The sequence below is a fragment of the Suncus etruscus genome, chromosome X (assembly GCF_024139225.1).
Source record: "Suncus etruscus isolate mSunEtr1 chromosome X, mSunEtr1.pri.cur, whole genome shotgun sequence".
NCBI classification, from domain to species: domain Eukaryota; kingdom Metazoa; phylum Chordata; class Mammalia; order Eulipotyphla; family Soricidae; genus Suncus; species Suncus etruscus.
Window position 1 is genome coordinate 127,497,104 of NC_064868.1, and position 20,330 is coordinate 127,517,433.

Genomic DNA, 20,330 nt, shown 5'->3' on the forward strand with positions numbered 1-20,330 from the left:
AAGAGGTAGGAGTTACACAAAAATATTCATTCCTAAAAGCAACTATTTCCCTCAATATTTTATTAATTCATTTTTTTTTTTTTTTGGTTTTTGGGCCACACAGGATGACGCTCAGGGGTTACTCCTGGCTATGCGTTCAGAAGTCGCTCCTGGCTTGGGGGACCATATGGGACACCGGGGGATCGAACTGTGGTCCGTCCTAGGCTAGCGCTGGCAAGGCAGACGCCTTACCTCTAGCGCCACTGCCCGGCCCCATTAATTCATTATTTAATTAATCTTTCTTAACTAATCATTATTGGTTGGTAGTGGAACACAATGGGGTATTATGCTTTAATACTCTAGATTTCGTTTTATTTATAATTCCACTCCATTGTATAATTTTGTTCTATCTAGTTTGCCGCTCTTTCAAATCACAACTCAAATTTCCTTCATGGTAAGCTCAGGTGGCCATATGGGATGCCGGGGATCCAATCATGTTTGACTGTATGCGAGGTTGTTGCACTCAATACACTGTGATATCTCTCTGATCACCCAAAACAAGTAACCTTCTGTTGTGGAATAGAACCTCAGTCCCTCATGTAAAAAGTGGGAATACTAACCATGAAAGTAACAAGGAGCACCTTTACAGACTCCTCTAGATGTTTATCCCCTCATACTAAAAGCATTCACACATAGTCTAAATGTCTTTTGTCTATTCACTTATTTGCAATATTTTATTCTCTAAACAATAAATTACTGAGAAGTTACTAATTATACATTTTTGTTGCCTTTTAGGAGTATTGGATGGCTGTTTATCATATATTCAATAAGTTTTCACTGGATAAATTGATGTATTAATTTAAGTAGTGAACAAATGATTTATTATATCTGATTTCATTGGGTCTGGGAATCCCAAGAAGAACTAGGGAGCTTCGTGGATTCATTTGCAATTCTTAGCCAACTAGGATTCAAAACATGTGTCCTAACTTTCATACTATCTCCTTAACCTGTACATCTAATTCATTTTTCCTTTATCTGTTTCTTAGATCTAACAGGATGTCACATATGAACATTCAGTTTTGAGAATACCAGGTAAAATTCAAAAGGAAACTTTGAATCAGAATTAAAGAGTGAAGGAATCTTCATCAGGACACTTCTTGTGTTGTTCACAAGGCTAGACATTTCTCTGTCTCGGTACCTATGAGAGTTCTTATTATATTTCGACCTGGAAAACAGGTTAACTGGTCAAGTCTAGCAGGGTGAATTGGAAGATGATGGAAGAAAAATGACCAATTCATTGATGTTTGTCATTTTTATTTGCAATACTTTAGGTCCAAGTTCAAACTATATTATTTTTACACTCAAGACACAGTCATGCACAATCCATATTTCAATTTTCTATTGCTTCACCACAATGTAAAATATTTCCAACAATATTGGAAAGAAAAAAATGTAAGATCAGATGCTGAGGTCAGAAGGATGGAACCATGCCAGCAGCAGGTCTACAAAGGAAATAACTTACTTAAAATCAAACAAAAATAATAAATACTCTCAATTCAAAGTTTACAGAATAAGTTCACTACACATGATTTACATAGAACACATTTTAACCAAAGTAATGCACAGCCAATGGGATACAAGTCTGAAAAACAATGATAATGCAGATCTTCAATCTGTTTGATCTGAATATTTGGAGAATAATTCCAGCAGACATCAGCACCTTATGATCTTTGGTTTCTTCTGCCTGCTGATGTTCTGAGATATCATCACTAATGAATACAGCATATGCGGGCCCATAAAGCATACCACACACAAGCACACACGCTGAACTTGAAATTTGTACTCAGGGTGCGTTGGCACTCTGCTAGAGGGGACCATCCACTAACTTTCAATTTCCTGTCTTCATAATAGCAGATAAGTCTCACTATTCAATCACTGAAAGCAGTCATCAGAAATGGTATCTTTGGTTCCCAACAAGTAAAACTCTCCACATTCCTTCATGCTCATTGCATGGAATTACTTTTCCATTTCTCTCTCTGCAACCTAGATCCTAGTGCCTAAATTCGTTCTTAATCACCCCAATTAGTAAGATGCCAACGTGTGCCATGATTATGTAAAATCTATGAAGCCCCGCACTGCTTTCTATGAGAAGAGAGAGGCAAGCACAGTTCATTCTAAGCAAATGTGACAGTGTATTTCTGGCCTAGTAGCAAAGAGTTGCCAGGGATTAATCAAATGAAAATAAGAACTAGGAACACTCAACAGAAAATGACTTTAAACAAAAGCAAAACAATTATGAAGGACTTAGAAGGCTGCCATAATTTTTACCAATATTCCCTAGTATCATTCACTTTACTTTACTTTACTTTACTTTTTACTTTACTTTACTTTACTTTACTTTACTTTACTTTACTTTACTTGAGTTTTTGTTTGTTTGTTTGTTTGTTTGTTTGTTTTTGGACCACAGCTGGTGGCTCTCAGGGGTTCCTCCTGGCTCTGCACTCAGAAATCACTCCTGGCAGGCTTGGGGGACCGTATGGGATGCCGGGAATTGTACCTGGGTCCATTCTGGGTCGGCTGCATGCTAGGCAAATGCTCTACCACTGTACTATAGCTCCGGCCCCATTTTACTTGAGTTTTTAAAAAATTATTTTAGTTTGACCATAGCTGAAACATAGTAATTGTCAAATATAAAAAGTGACCCGTGGTATCACAATATTAGAGCTCTGGGGAAAACCTTCGAGATCTAGATGAATACTATTTTTTTTTACAGATTAAGAAACAGACAGGAGAACCTTAAGTGACTTTCTCAAGTGTCAAAAAGTAAATTAGTAATAGTGTCTATATTAGAATCTAGGCCTTCTTACACCTAAGGTAGTATTCCTTCTACTATATGACTTATCACTTATAATTGCTGTTGATTTTTTTCTTAGGTACTAAATCAGGTGAACATGCTAACTTGCTTACTGATGATGTTTTATAGTATTCGCCTGATGCAGCTTTCAATGACTGATGGTACTTACCAGCTTCTAAATTTAACTATTGTGTATGGCAGTAAATGCTGTATTTTGTATTATAGTTCATATATTTTTACACAAAGGAGGTTATATCTCAGTTTCTACATCTGCAGAGTTAATTAGAATTGTTTAATATTTAACATTCCTAATGCGCAAAAAGTTGGGAAATCTTTATTTGATCGCCGAAAATTGTGTGAGATCAGAAAAATGAATCCGGGGCCAGAGACATAGTACGCTGGGTAGCCTTGAATGTGGTTGACACAACTTTGATCTCCAGCACTACATATGAACCCATGAACCCTTCTCAGGAGTGATCCCTGAGCAGAGTCAGGAGTAAGTCCTAAGCACTGCTGGGTGTGGCCCAAAATAAAAAATAGCCAAATCCAAACCAAAGAAAGATCATATCAAAAACAAATCTCAAAGGAAAATTTCTTCATAAAAATATTTATGTTTTCAAATTCCCTTTCTTAAGCCACACGCAAATATATGCTCAGAATTGTACATTATGTCCACCTTAAATCCCAATTTAATTAAACTGTCAATTTGGAAAATGCTGAATTTTAGTTCTCTAGCTCAGATATAGGGAGAATACATCAGTAGCCATGTATTTTTAACTGAACATTTACGGCAAGTAGTTTCAAAATCGACCACGAATCCAATAGGAGAATGTCAATGTTAATGCTCTAACAAGTATTTTTATATTGAGAATGATCAATAAAAAGCTTGTGAGTTCTCTGGTCATAGGTTCTACTCCTGGTGAAAAGGAGGAATAGCTTAGGACACTCTTCATTATGAATCTCTATACTTGGTGAATTAGCCGAGACTACTACTCTTGGTAAAAAGACTTTAAAAAATAAAAAGCAGACTACTGCATACAGCTTATAATCAATCAGTATACAAATAACATGGAGGCCATCTTAAGCCTGTTGACAGTACCATGACTGAGGCAAAGGTTATTAAAAATTAGAAATATTTATTTTATTTCACAGCAACTTGTAACTGTAAGCCATAACTTCAATGGAATCCAATGACTCATGCCAACTGACCATTAGGATAATTCTTCCTGAATGACAAAAATATCTTGTCAGACAATAAAACGATGAGAGCTGGGGATTTTATCCTCCTTTCCTCCAAAACTCAAACTGAAAATATGTTCAAGTAACCTGGAAAGGTGACACTTGAAGAGATGTCTTAAAGAGAACTAACAAATATAAATCATCCAAATTGAAGAAACAAAAGTAAAAACCTTGGTGCCTTACCAAAGCTGAGGACAGCCAATTTTAAAGCAGAAGGACATATTTGGAGTTATAAGAGCAACATCTCCATTGCTTAATTTATAGATAATAATTCCTTTAAGAAAGCATGTGCCATACCCGAGTGTGTGCCAACCTCAGCACCCAGGCAAAGATAAAGCTTATGTAATAAGTGGAACTAGCAAATATCTGTGCCCTGCATGCTCTGGGCTCTGGCTAGAAGGCATATGCTTCTGACATCTTCTCTATATTTTTATTCTTCCCTTTCTGATGTTGATTTATTATGAAAACAATATATAGCAATATCAAAGAAATTTTGAAAGAGAATTTTTTATCATCCCATCACCTTGACAGGACTGATTTCAGTTAACTGTGTTCCAGTCTTTGCCATATGCACACTTAATATACATAATCTTTTATCCCTGTTTGTTATTTGAAAGTGATTTTTATAGATTCTCTCTGAAAACAGGCAGCTTCATTAGAAATGAAAAAAAAAACAACCCATTGAAACCCAAAGAAATATAATCACTTACACAATCTTAATCTGAGAAAACCCCTTTATAAACAAACATCTCAAACTATCAAAATTATTATACAGATGACAGGAAGCAATTTCATAAATTTTTTAGTAATGGAATGTGCTTCACAGGGGAGAGATAAATGGGCGGACTCAGGTGGTCAAACTCAAACATTGGGAAGGGATAATTCACAAGCTTGAAAGAAATCTGAGTAACACAATTAAGGAATAGTCAAGTTAAATCTTACGGGACTTGGCCATCCAGTAGCCAAAATGGAACATGGACACAGAAATATTTACAATGACAAGACAAGATCAGCAAGAACAAAGTCATTGCCCAAAAGGGTGACTGCTTTGAGGGGATTGTTTTATACATAACTCCTCAATGAATTATGACAATGCACTAGATCCTTGCTACATTAATGTTTTTTTCTTTCTTAAATAAATAATCTCTGCTGTGCTTCTCACCCTTCCCTGACTTTCACACTGCCTATTCTTCTTTCTCCTTTCTTGTGACATTTTGGAATCAACATTCAAAGGTGTACCTTCATTACTTCCGGCCACACTAGTAAATTTAAAGTTCTAGATAGACTCACCTATGTCAAGTTAAGCTAAAATAAATGCCAAGAAAAGGGACTAAATTCTTAACCATCAGGAATCCAAATTTCTTAAATGTACCAAAGTGAATCTTGTTGCATCATTTTGGCAGGAGAAACAGCTTCTCTTTAACACTTATTAGAAATAAGACATAGTTCTCCAACACGGGGAAGCATCTTCAGAAGCTGTTCTCTTTTAAAATTTTACATATGTATAAATTTGTAAGGGTAAATCCCGTAAGGGTGTGAAATCACAAGATCTTATGTTAATGAGATGAACTGAAAGTATAAAGGATAGTTACTTCTTATGCCTCCGATATAAGGATCACATCTTCAAAAGCAAGGCATCTAAGAGATGCTAATTGCTCAATAGCGTTAACCATTCAGGTTTAGGAGATCTCTCCACTGGTCAGGCATAATTATCAATATACCAAATTCTATTAGCATTCTAGCGTTTCAGTTGAATTCCCTGAATCTATGAGAAAAAAATAAAACTTTCTTGTGATAAAAATTAATCTCTATGTCTCACATTAGAATAGCGTGGCATTAAAATTTTTTACCCAGTTAATTTTTTTAAATTATAACACAGTATGCTTCAAACAATTATAAATAATATTACAACTGGGTTTTTTCACATTTGTTGTTTTATATACTGCAAATATTTTTGGGAGGGATTAATCCCCTCCCACATTTCATAGTTTAAGAAAACAATAATAAAACAGGAAATTCACCAAAGGTGTCATCTCCTCAAAGTAAACTTATGTAGCATATATAGTTAGAAGAAATGCTATAAAGAAAGTGCTTTCATATTAAGGAGTAAATGGATGGTTAGATGAAAGGTGTATCTCAAAAGGAGAGAACTCATGTCATTGATCTATTTCATATTTTTATAAAGTACATATCAAGAAGCCCTCTACAACACAAAATATTAGCACTTAGAAAGTTTAGAGGACACATTTTTAGAATTTATAAACTGACAATACCTTCAAAAGAGAAGCATAACCATTCTACATAGAAATATTTCTATTATTTTTCTGTGTTCAGAAGACTCAGGAAGTGCCAACTATTGGATCTGTAATTAATCTTTATATGGTGAAATAACTGCAAGCCACAAAAGGAATTTGGTTACTGATATTTCTTGGAATATATTATTGAAAACCCAAATTACTATCACTAGGGAATTTAAATATTTGTATAAACATAGTTTTGAATTAAAAATACATAGAAGTATGAGCATACTATATCCTAAAACATACTTTTTGAGATAGAGGTAAAATATAAACAAGTACGTATAGCCAAATCTTGATTGTAATGTAGTTTTCACTGACCATCCATTTTCATACAGAGCTTAATACTATTAAATTTAGGTACTATTGATATTTTTCTAATTCAATTTCCTTTATAGTCACACCAAATAGTGCTACTCCCAGAATGACAATATTGTAGGTTATTTTTGAGTGCGCTTGGGCTATTGTAGTAAAGACTGAATCAGTATGACTGAATCAGGGGTTAGTGCGTGCAAAGTATGTACTCCAGCCATTGAACTTCCTCTTCTTTTATCATCTTTATTAATTTATTAAATACTATAAAGTGTTCAAAGAACACATTTTTACTACACCAAGTGGCACTCAGGGATCACTGCTCATCAGGGACCATATGGGATGTCAGGGTTTAAACTCAGGTCAGCTTCATGCAAGGCAAGCAACATACCTGCTGTTCTATCACTCTAGTCTCCAGAAATCATTTTAATCTTTAAAAATATTACCTAATAATTTCTACTGATACAATAGCAAAGAGAAGATTAATAGTATTTTCTTTTTTTTTGGTTTTTGGGTCACACCTGGCGGTGCTCAGGGGTTACTCCTGGCTGTCTGCTCAGAAATAGCTCCTGGCAGGCACGGGGGACCCTATGAGACCCTGGGATTTGGACCAACCACCTTTGGTCCTGGATCAGCTGCTTGCAAGGCAAACGCCGCTGTGCTATCTCTCCGGGCCCGATTAATAGTATCTTGATGTATGTTTTTATACTGTCCAATAGGATTTCATTATTTCATACTTATCTTGCTTTCCTTTACACTCTCAGAAAAAAATTAATTTTGTTTAAATATGGTTTTCCCTAGAAACATTTTTTTAGGTTTAGGAACCTGGACTAACCCAACAGGAGTTACAATTTTTTGTGTACCTTTCTCAAGTATCAGGAGATGAACAAATTGGCTTATATAAAAAGATAAACTACCTTTTATCAACATGAAAATGTTGGTTTACAGGATTTCACCATTTGAATTTTATTTAAATATGTAGGTTTTAAAAAGCTTTTCCTGAGCACACATGTTACCCTCTGCATTTGGATATCGGCAGAAAAATAGGTACACAAAACAAGCCACCACTTAAGAAGAATACAAAAATGCAGTTTCTATTAGGACATGGACTTCCATGAGTTCACACAGTACTTGTTCTGGTGTGTGTGTGTGTGTGTGTGTGTGTGTGTGTTTTCTGTTTGCTGATTTTATTTCATTTTATTTTTTGATGTGTTGACCTCTTTTTTTTGAACACCTAATGACAATGCAAGTGAAAAACATCACATTGGGTAAGGAGTTCCGAAGGAGGTTTAAATGCAAGAGGGACTACTCTAACTTAAAAACAAACACAGCACTATGAAAAGGAAATGTGCATCTTTGAGAAATATTGTTCTCCAAAGTGTATGCACGAAATGAGGGGATTCACTACTGGCTCTTTCGCTTCACGGTAGAAGTGACTCTTTTCTAGCCACTTCAGCATTGCTGCCCTGTTTGGCTGCAATTCAGGCTTACAAATAAATCACAGAATCCAAGGGAGTAGGAAAAAGGCTTATACGAAGTATCTACTCATTTGATAGTTAAAGAACTCCCACCCATTTGACTGTCATTGTCTTCCATATTTCTTTCAGCAGAGTTTTATTTCAGCCTTACTCATGAGGGTGATGGTGTGGGGTAAGGTTTGCAGTTCTAGCGGCTGCTGTTCTTGATTGCTTCCTTTGCAGCTATAATCAGAGGTGTCAGGCTGGAGAGAGGCTTGGCTAATTTTAAAAATGAATGCTGAAAAAATAAGAAAATGAGTTATTACTGAAATTCTTTTCTACAACAAGTACACTGCCTTACATTAGCAAACAACCCTTTTGCATAAAAATGCATTCTGAACATCCATTTAAATAGTCAACTTTTCAAACACCTTGACATTCATGTCATGAAATCTGGAAGCCACCTGTCAGAGCTGGAAACTGAGAGTCAAAGTCTTCTAAATTTTTACTGTCTTGGCAACAGTGTGACTTTTGGGATTTCATAAATAGATGAATTTACCTGAAACAGCTCAGAAGGTATATTAAATACTCCCTATGGTATTTAATATAAGTGAATATCATTTTCTTCTGAGGGAAAGAAAGAAGAAAGGAAGGAAGGGAGGGAGGGAGGAAGGGAAGGAGGAAGGAAATAAGGAACGAAGGAAGGAGGGTAAAAAGAAAGGATGGAGGAAAGATAAATATAGAAAGAAAGAAGGATAGAAAAAAGAAAGAGGAAAAGCAAAAAGAAAGAAGAAAGAAAAAGATAAAAGAAACAAACACAGAAAAGAAAGAAAATAAAGAAAGAAGAAAGAAAGAAAGAAAGAAAGAAAGAAAGAAAGAAAGAAAGAAAGAAAGAAAGAAAGGAAGGAAGGAAGGAAGGAAGGAAGGAAGGAAGGAAGGAAGGAAGGAAGGAAGGAAGGAAGGAAGGAAGGAAGGAAGGAAGGAAGGAAGGAAGGAAGGAAGGAAGGAAGGAAGGAAGGAAGGAAGGAAGGAAGGAAGGAAGGAAGGAAGGAAGGAGGAAGGAAGGAAGGAAGGAAAGAAGGAAGGAAGGAAGGAAGGAGAAAGAAAGAAAGAGAGAGAGAAAGAAAGAGAGAGAGAGAAAGAAAGAAAGAAAGAAAGAAAGAAAGAAAGAAAGAAAGAAAGAAAGAAAGAAAGAAAGAAAGAAAGAAAGAAAGAAAGAAAGAAAGAAAGAAAGAAAGAAAGAAAGAAATGCCCATCTTTCAAGGATCTGTGAAATTCTTTCCTGTCCTGAGATATTCTAATTATCATAGAATATTTCTCTAATCAATCATAGCATTTACTATTTTTAGTAATTGCACAGTTTGAATTGTTTTTAAACAGCCTTCTATCATGTTTTCATTATCCAAAAATTCAATGTGAACATACAGAGGGCAGAAACTATAATGAATCCGTTTGAATCATCCACTACACTGAAATATTATAGAGAGAAGTTGTTCAGTAAATGTCACTCAACATGACAGAGAATTAAGATACACCATGTGCAAATACTGTGTCTTTTTTCCCAATACTTTCAGTGGCTTGGCACAGAGCTTTCTTCTTTTCTAACTTCTAAAATCTACAGGCAATAGTAGGCTAGAATCCAAGAAAAGAGTTAAGTGTATTTAACGGAAATAGAAGTTATTTCATACATGACTGAAAAATTCAATAAATAAACTATTGAATTCAAATCCAAATTAAGTTTTGCAGTAGAAATCTGACTGGTTTTATTAAAATATTGCTGATGAAAAAATTAACTAGATAATTTACTTAATGATATATGTAATATATCTATTTTAAGAGAAACCGTATCTTCATTTATCATTGGAGCAAAGTGTAAAAGAGCATTGGGAAAAAATATGTAAGTGTGATGTTGGAAGATATGGAATTGTGAAATGAAGTACTCAAAAGCTCATTTTTTCATTTATTATTTGTGACTGGATTAATAGAACTTCTATAATATTTTATATTTTAAAATCTTATTACAGCTTAAGAGAATGCTCATAAGTAGCCCCAAAGAGAGTTTTATATACAACCTCATCTGTTCCAAATCAGTTTATCCTATATATGAATGGGAGTTAGAATATTTTTCTTTTTCTTTTTCAATAATTACTTTATTTAAGAACTGTGGTTACAAAATTGTTCATAATTGAGTTTCAGTCATAGAATGTACACCACCATTCACCAGAGCACTTTCCCACCACCACTGTCCCCAATCTCTTCCACCCTATCACCCCCACCAGTCTCCGGGCATGCGTTTTGCTTCACTTTCTCAGGTTCTCTCTTTCCTTTGTGACACTGCGGTTTAGCATCTACTGTTAATGAAGGGTGTTCCCCCTCCCCCAACTTCCTGTTTACCCACATCTGGGAGGGGCTGCTGTTGAGAATTGGGAATAATAGGGCTGACTGGGGGAGGAGATAGGACAGATGCAGCAAAGATGGATAGAGAGCAACTGACGGAGGTTGCCCTAAAAAGCTTAGTATAGGGGGCAGAGCAATAGCACAGCGGTAGAGCGTTTGCCTTGCACGCGACTGACCCAGAACGAACCTCGGTTCGATCCCCGGCATCCCATATGCTCCCCCAAGCCAGGAGCAATTTCTGAGTGTATAGCCAGGAGTAACCTCTGAGCCTCACTAGTGTGGCCCAAAAAGCAACAAATAAATAAAATAAATAAGTAAAATCTTTTACTTTCTTATATTCCACATATGTCAATTCCTCTCCCTACAATTCATTTCACTCAGCATAATACTCTCAATATCCATCTCTGTATAAGCAAAATTCATGACTTCATTTCCCTAACAGCTCCATTGTGTCGATGTACCACAGTTTCTTTAACCATTCATCTATTGAAGGGCATCTTGTTTATTTCCAGAGTCTGGCTATTGTAAATAATGCTGCTATGAACACAGGAGTGCAGAGGGCATTATTGTATTGTGATTTTGTGATCCTAGGCTCTGTCATTAGGAGTGGCATTGCCACTCAATTATGAGCTCAATATCTAGTTTTTTGAGGAATCTCCATATTGTTTTCCCAAAAGTCTGGACTAGATGGTATTCCCACTAGCAGTGGATGAAAGTCCCTTTCTCCCCACATCCAAATCAGGAGTGGTTGTTCTTGTTCTTTGTGATGTGTGCCAGTCTCTGTGGCGTGAGAAATCTCATTATTGTTTTGATTTGCACCTCTCTGATGATTAGTCATGTGGAACATTTTTTCATGTGTCCTTTGGCCATCTGTATTTCTTCCTTGAGAAAATGTTTATTTATTCTCCCCATTTTTGATGGTACTAGATTTTTTTTCTTATTAACTCTAAAAGAGTTCAGATTACTTGTTTTCTTTTGCCTTAGTGTGACTCTGTCTCTAAAGGAATTTAGAAAGCAAGAAGAGTAGGTTTTCTTGGTCTGTTGTTTATAACAGACTTAAACTGTGGTTACAAATATTGCAACTTCGTTTTAATTATCAACTCAAAGTCATATAAAGAACAAGTTGTTTACATATATTGCAGACTTTTTGAGGCAAATATATGGAGATGTAATAATACATGAATCAATATAAACAAACAATTTGGTCCATCTAACTTGGAAATAATACCTAAGTATTATGCATGTATCAATCTCAGAGAGCCAGGACAAAGACAAATAGCTATAGAAACACTCACCATATGGCCGTAATCTAGTAGACAATCATGTGGACAAGTTTAGATAGAAAAGCTCTCTATATGATGATATTTTGTAAATTGTCCCCCCTTTTTTACCTGCAAAAGCTCCTTGGCAGATCCTCGCCTATCCACATCCATCTCAAGACAGCGATTTAAAAAGTCACGGAATACAGCTGAGAGTCTCTCTGGATTCTGGAGCTCTGGAGTTCCATTTGTGGCTATCAAATATAATGCCTAGAGCAAAAAAATAGAAAAGTATACCCAACCCATGCATTAGTGACTGTGGTGGGCACAACAGATGTAAATACTGTTCTTTCTGGCTTATACTCTGAGTTTCAAACATTCATTTTTCAGAGAATGGCACTGACATATTTCAAAGTGTCTATATTTAGAAATGATCATTTTGGCAGTATGGAGGAGATAGGACTATTTCGGGGGAAATTGAAACAAGAAGCCTGTACTCTGAAAGTAATTCCTTTTAAACTCCACGTATGGTACGCATATTATTTGGCCACCTAAGGAATTAAACCTAGGGAATTTCTGTGGACCTGTGACTGAAAGGGTTTCAGAATCTAGATATACCAAATCATGTTGACCTGCCTATAACCTCTAGAAGGCACAACTAAAAAGGAAACAGCAATTTACATTTTATCTTGTTTGAAGATACTTTAAGCATACCAATGATGAAAGGAGTACAGTCTAAATTAGAGAAGGGCAAAGATTCATGAGATGGAATTCTTAAGGAGACAAATCGTGGGGCAGCCAAAGGACTCAAATACTTTTGGGCTGTGGCAAATGATTCCCTCTAGGCTTTCATTAGATTTATTATCAAAGTACACTTATAATAGAAAATATAAGACAAATTGGCATTAAAAGTCCCAGAGCCCATCAATTATGCATCCTACTGTAAAATAAGTTTCAATATATCTCTGAGCTCTTCATTGTAAAGTGCCACCGTTGAGACACATTTGTGCTTGCAAAATCAAATGCCTCAGTCTTCAAGAAAGTCAGACCTTGGACCAATTAATTTACAATAGGAAATGGTCTAGTAAGAGCTCTTTTGTGGGGCAGAGGCATCCAAGTTGTGTTCAAGAAGCCAAAAGCCCTTCCAGGTAATTCTCAGCCAACGACAGATCAAAGTTGAATACAAGAGCCTGAGAAAGCAGTTCTGAGAATTATTCAGGCTACCCCGAGGGCTTCCTATAGCAATGACGGGGAACATGGGATGAAATTGAAACTGACCATTTGCAAGCATGTACCTTAGTCCCTGTTCTATCTCTCAGAAACTTCTCAACGGTTCTTGTCAAAAAATCTGGGTATTTCTTATTTTCCTATCTTTGGCAAATATTTCAAGAGAATTAAGTATGAATCTCATATATTAGATATTGAAAATACAAATCTTAGAAAATATTTTTCTCTTTTCAAATATCACACACTTAGTGAGGGAGGATGAAGCATAATTAACTACAGTGCAGTGACACTGAGCTAGCAGGGTAAGTAGCAAGGGCAAAGTTAAGTATAAGGACGAAAAATTTAGACCAGTGCTCAGTGAAAGTTTAACAGAGAAAGGTAAAATTGGAACAAGGAACTGAAGAAAAGGAGCATTTTCCCTGAAAGTATCTGCTGACTTCCCTTGGTGAAGACTAGAACACACTTCCCCTTCTAAATTTGCTTGAGCTTCATGTGACAAACATTTATTGTCACCATAGATTCTAGTACTATTACTAAAATAAGTATTTCTAATAAAGCCTATTTCCAGGACAGTTTGCTTCAACCATGAAGATATTAGTTCTCTTTTCTGTAAACCCTCTAGATGTTATTTAGAAAGAATCAGGAGGAACTCTTTATTCAGTGGCCATCAATATCAATATTCACTAAGGATTGTTAAAAAAAAGATTTTACTCATTTCAGGAGTTCCAATTCAATAATGAAGAGAACACAACATCTCTAAATTCTAGAAAGCCACTTGATGCTAATGTTGCTTCTTCCGGGATTACATTTTGCAAACTGTTTTACTCCAGAGGTTTTAAATATCTTGATCTTACTGGAATCACCTGGAGACTTTTAAGTTTCAAATGTCTTTATCATATTTTTAAGAGCACAATTTATGGCCAGATCACAGCTATGAAAAATACCACAGAATAATCTCTGATGGCAGGTCTCAGTCTTCAGCAGCTGTATAGTATATGATTCTTTGAGCCCCATTAGTTCAAACCACCCAAGCAAACAAAGAGTGACCTAAATTGAAGGTTTCTAGACTTACATGCCTCTTAGAATCACTTGGAGAAGATATAAATGCTTCCCCACATGCAGTTATCACTTCTAAGTTGATCAAGTAAAAATCTCTTCAGGTAGAATGCAGGTATATGTCTTTTTAAGATCACCCAAAGAATACAATTTAGAGTCAACATTGAAATTCTCTGGTGTGACCCATCTAATTTAATAAAGCAGAATGTGTCCATACGTCAGTTTAATAACTCAGAATCTACCCACTACAATCCTATTTGTAATCAAGTGTTTAAATAAAGATATTAATAAAACATAAAAAAGAATCTAAACACAAAACATGAAAGTCAGAATAATCCATTGAAGGGAATATATTTGCACAGTGTATAATATGCTTCAACAGAGTACAGGTAAACTTTCCTCTCCTGGTACATTAAAATATATCATATACACAAAAATAACCCTCCCATACAAATAAGCACCTTCATTCCCCACCCTAAACTCTTACTACTTTGAATTTCTTCATTAAAGCACAGCGAATGTGCATGGCAGCCATCAGAATTCAAAGGGAAGATTAAAGTCCGTTCTTGAGTAAAGAAAATATGAAATAGGATTAAAAAACCTGACTTAGGGAATCAATTGAGTCAAAGCCAAATGTACACAAGCATTGTATAGCTATTACATTCGGAGTGTTTTAGATCTTGAGTGATTAGTTGCATGAAATCATCTCTTCTCACAAACATTATTTAGCCTTAAAAACTGGTTACTGCACATTACATTTGCCCTCTGCTCCTAAAACACACATCCTTTCAGCTGGCCATGATTTTGCAACTCTGTCCTTTGAATTCTTTTTTTCCTGCTCTATAGTCAACACGAGATCTCAAAAGAATGCATCTTTTTTTCCCTTTTAATCTTCCTAGATTTGTTTGCCTGTTGTACGACTGATTTTTCTTATTTCTACTACTCCATTCTTAATACAACTTACTTCCCATCATTTTCCTCAGAAGCACATCTCTCACTTCTCTTTCTTCAGTCAGGAAAAGTGTGTACCTCTTTCTATCCCATTTATACATTTTAAAGAAACATAATCACCACTGTTACCCCTGCATATTGCTACAGAGCAAAATCAAAGAAAATCTTGCAATTTGTAATGAAAATCAGTCAAATCAGGACTGATTCAGAGCTTGGACTCTCTATAGAGTTTAAAAAGTGCACATGTATGCTTCCACATTTCGATAAAAACGATACCTGTAGGCAAACACAAACCCAGAGCAGAATGGGAGAAAACAAGTGACCTCAGGAATAGGAAACTGGCAGAGGAAGTCCAATAGAAACAAAGGCTCTCTTAATTAGTTTCCTGCTTTATCTTTGAACAAATCAGACAATATAGATGCTTTGACCCAGTGACCCTACCAATGTATGTTAGGAAGACCTTTGACCACCAAATTGCAGCTTTCTACTTTGTGTTATTCACCTGACTTAAAAGTTTCTGGTGTTTTTGAATTCTTAATAACTCTAAAGCTCGTGGCAATGATATAAACATTGTAGTTTTGATGGACAGTGATGAGAAACTACATTCATTTAGGTCCTCAGAGAAAACTACTTTCCCCAGTTGAATGGATAAGTTAATTAATTGACTTTATTGCTAATTTCCTCAGATAAATAAAACCAAAGCAATAATCTTGGAAGTTACCACATTTTTCCAAAGAGGTCTCAAAGCAATCCATATGTACTCAATAAGTTTGCAATAAGGCTGTTTTGCCATAGGAATAGCTACTTAATTAAAAATTTTAGTATGTGACTTTCGTTCATTCTAACAATTGACAAAATTTATGTTAGGATATTAAAAAACAAACTAGAGGACTTATTTGGAAATGTGTTAGTAATAGCTCTCAGCACTAATATAAAAACTTTATAACAAGGATAGAACATGTTTTAAATATCTTTCAAAATGAAATGTTTGGTACTAAAATTTTTTTCATGAAAATTATTTTATAGGAGGGGATGGCCTTTTCAGTCTAGTTCATATAAGTTTATATAACAATATACCTGAACTGTAAGAATATCAGGTTTATTTATCTGTATTTCAACATTTAAATTTAATATTCATGGGAAGTATCCATACAGTTCTGAACTGCTTATTGTTAACCTACTAAACAACTTTTTGAGGTATACTGTTGTATGATATCCAACTGATGAGGAAGCTGAGGCCTGTAGGGTTAATATAATCCTTTTCACAGTACTCCCTGGTAAAAATGGGACTGCCAATTTTTACATACATGGAGTGTTGATTAAGTCCATGCCTCTGATCTCTGCCCCAACCAGCTAACTCTATTCCCAGTTTCTGAGTTAGAAGATCTCTTGGAGAGGCAGACAAATTTTTTTAAGACATGACATTGGACCCGGAGAGATAATATATCAGGGAAGCCACTTGCCTTTCACAAAATAAGCCAGGTTTGATTCTGGGCACCATATAAGGTTCCCTGATCACCAGCTGGAGAATTCCTTTAGCATAGAAACAAGAGAGAGCCCTGAACAAAGCATGATGTTACTTCCTACCAAAAATAAACTTTCTAAAAATAATCTATTAGGCATATCCACCTCTACCTCTCTAAAGGAAATGGGCCCTCTCAAAGTTATGGTTGAAACTTGGTTGAAACTAAGGAATAAAGGGTAGCAGAAGGGTTTTTACTGAAATCCCCACATGTGTGTACAAATATGTTGAGTAACTGTATTCTGGTTGTGCTGGTTGTTGTTCATAAACTGAATTTTCAATTACTTCTCTGTGTTTTTAATAAAGATTTGGCAACAAGGAACTTGGTGCCTCATGACTTATTTTACACATACACATGCCCTGAAATTTCAAAGGTTTAAGGTCAGAGTGTATTTCTGCCTCTGATGTAGTTATGAATTTCATTAAAGTCTCTGGCATTTTTATTTTGCTAAGAAGAAAGTGAATGAAGCTAAATCTGCAAAAGAAAGTACTATATTACAATCAATACAATTTTACACATATTCAACACACACTTCCAGTTTGATAACTTGAATTTGCAAAGTGGCCTAATTTAGTTCCCAACTTATTTTGAAGGGTAGTCCTCATTTGATACTCAGTTATGGGATTATAGATTTTATATGGGCTTTAATTTTTTAATCTTATACAACACAGAAAACAACACTGAAAATATGAGACCCAAACTACAACCTATCAATATGCTGTTAAAGAGGCAGGGTAGGTGGTATGAGGGAGGGAAACTGTGAATATTGATGAAAAGACACTGAAACTAGTGGTGGGATTGGTGGTGGATCATTGTATGCCTGAAACCCTATTATGAATATCTTTGTAAATCCCAGTGCCTTAATAAAACAACTTTTTAAAAAGAAATCCTTCTGGGGGCTGGAACTATAGTATAGTGGGTATTGCATGGAGCCAACTCCTATTTCATCCTTGCTATCATAGACATTGCCCAACCTCTTGAGGAGTGATTCTTGAGTGAAGAGCCAGAAGTAACCCAGGAGCACCTGGGGGTAGAGATGTGGCCCAAAAACAAGCAAAAAGAAATGTTTTTTTTAAAATAAATTCTATCAGAAAAGTATGTAATTTAATATATATTTAATAACAGTGTCTCAGTATTGACTAATGGTTTATACAAATATACCATCCTAATATACAGTCTTAATGATATTGCATTTATAATTACAGAAAAGCCATTTTAAATGAGTCTATTAAGTTCTATCCCTTTATAAACTAATGGCAAATGGTAATGAGGTACAACTGAGTGATTAGGTGTTGGCTTAACTTCATAGTGATCCTTTCAAGCATAAAGGATTGTCACTTCTAAAAACGAAATGCCAGATGATTTTGACTGTGCATGCACTAATGCTAAGATTCAAGATGTATAGTCATTGTCAAAAAAAAGTGGAACAGGTTACATGTGCTCAACAAGCATGCTTGGGTAGCCTGACCCACACTCCAGTAATACAACAATAGCACTTGGAAATGGGGTTGGGGATAGAAATAAAGACAGGAAGAAAAAATGAAGATGAAACAGTCAAGTGAGGGGCAAAGTTTGAGAATCCCAGAACACATGAGAATATTGAGTAATATCAGGAACAAAGAAAAATGAGGAGAGAAGGAAACTGGTGAAAGGGAAAGGAAAAGAGGGAGATTAAATTTCAACAATCTGGGATGTCAGGAGGTGGTGGATCCTATGCTCCACACTCCTTCTATGCCATATTTCTGTTTCATCTCAGATCATTTCACACAACTGTCTACATTTGACATATCAACTTTCCTCCTCCCATTTTCCATATACCCCGTATCTAATTTGTAGTTTGATGGTTCCAGTTAACATTTGACATTTGTTTATACATCTGAGAATATTACATCAGGAAGGGATAAATTCCTTGATTCTTGGGGGATTCTTACAAATTACAGTACTAGAATAAAAAACAGCTTGCTGTGATATGATCTGTAAACCATGTATTACTACTCACATTACTTTGTTCAAACTTTTATTTGATAGGCAATTCATCGGCTGAAGAGCTCTGCATGCAATCACAGGCAGTTAATTGTACCACACTCTAAAGGGTAGGCATGCCCTATCATCTGCTTTATCACTGCAATGCTCTGCTCTGGATTCTCCCCAGATTCCTGTCAAAGTGCAATTTTCCAGTCCCACGTAGACCGTGTTTCACATAGCACTCAATTTTGCTTGTTAGAAAACGGAGGAGGCCCCCCACTTCCTACTAATTCACAGATTCATTCAATGTATTACAGACAAACAATGTGATGGGATGTGTATTTTAACTGCTTTTTAAAGATCACTCCTCTGGAAATTCTCCTAAAGACCTCGCAGCTCAAGAAGGCTCTGCAGGGTTTAACTACAATCTAAGAACACAAAAGAGGGAGTGATCTGGGACTTTCTTTTCAATTTAAGTATATTTGGAGAATAAAGGATGTGAAGAGGAACTATTCCGGTAGAATCAAGAATCTTATGATTCCCCCCACCCCACCCCAGGGACATCAAATCCAAGGAATTTCATAGGATCAAATTTCCACTTGCTTAATAAGGAATAATTTGTACAAGTGAAAATAATCTGTACAAGGTCACAGAGTCCCTCACATCATGTGTAATTTGGTAGAGACTGTAGAGAACTCCTTGTTCGGTCCCCTTGGCTTTAGTGGCCACTCAAAGATGGAAAAAAATGATGAAGTTTACCATATAAGAACTGGAGGCAATTGTTTACGAAAGAAAAGGAATACACAGAGAAGGGGTAGAAGAAAAGAAAGTTGCAGCAAAAATGTTAGTCTGGTGAGGGAGATATTTGAACACCATTTTCCCCCAACTCTATAGTTAAGACTGGCTCAAGTTAACATTCTCAGGTTGGGAGATTTATGTAAGAAATCCCAGAGTATCCTTTTTATCAGAATGTAATGGGTTTACTAAGTCAATGTTAAAACATGTTGAAAAAGGCCTATTGCAAAATGGTGACAAAGGTCAGGGATGATCTTCAGTTATTAAGAAAACCTAAATTTTCTTAGTGAAGTAGCCTCTCATTTGGAAAAACACATTTAAAATGTATAGAAGAAAACCTGTGAGTGTGCATTTCAGTAGGAAAATCCCCATCATCATCACATTCTGTAAATTTTCTATTTAAAATCAACTTTGATTTCTAAGGACTTACATGCTTACTTGTGTAGGTCTGCACAATGGATATATGCATCCTTGTCTTTTGCACAAGCCATGTTTTGAGGATATTGAGAAATATATGATAATAGTTGGATAAGGGAGAATCAATCTTGGCCAATATCCTTTATCACCACATTTTAAATCTTTCTTCCCCTCCATTTTGCCTGGTCAGTCTCTTAGATTTTGGTGTGCTGTGGAATCAGTTTTTCCTTTGGCTCTTCTATAGCATAACTCACTGCTTTGAACTTTCTATTCTAAATTACAATCGAAATGAGACTTGCAGCTTTCCGATGACTAAGTTCCATTTTATTTTTTGCTAACTTCATAACAACCAATGATTCTTAGGAGGTGTCTATGTTTTGACAGGCTCTATTGTTCTGGTTTGGAAGAACATTACATTCTACTAGTAATATAGAATTATTTTAGTTGCAATTATATTGACTGACTTCTCCTTTTGATGCACAGTTTTGCTTACAGAGTATGAGTGTAAACAGTCATGACGCTACTTTGCTGTTCAATAGTAGCTTAGGGGAAATTATGGAATGCTCCCAGATCTTCCTGAAATACATTCAGGACAATATTGA

General features: G+C 35.7%; 1 protein-coding gene across 4 annotated transcripts in view; it reads right to left on the reverse strand.

Moving 5' to 3' along the window:
• Positions 1–7,569: 7,569 nt before the first annotated feature.
• Positions 7,570–20,330, reverse strand: part of PAK3 (p21 (RAC1) activated kinase 3) — a 351,152-nt gene continuing 338,391 nt past the window's right edge. For all 4 annotated transcript variants that reach the window (XM_049767578.1, XM_049767581.1, XM_049767577.1 and 1 more), the window contains 2 exons: positions 11,927–12,064; positions 7,570–8,436 (listed from right to left, as the gene is read on the reverse strand). In XM_049767578.1, the coding sequence (XP_049623535.1) occupies positions 8,347–8,436; positions 11,927–12,064 (228 nt within the window). In that variant the 3' untranslated portion in view covers positions 7,570–8,346. The remainder of the gene's footprint in view (positions 8,437–11,926; positions 12,065–20,330) is intronic.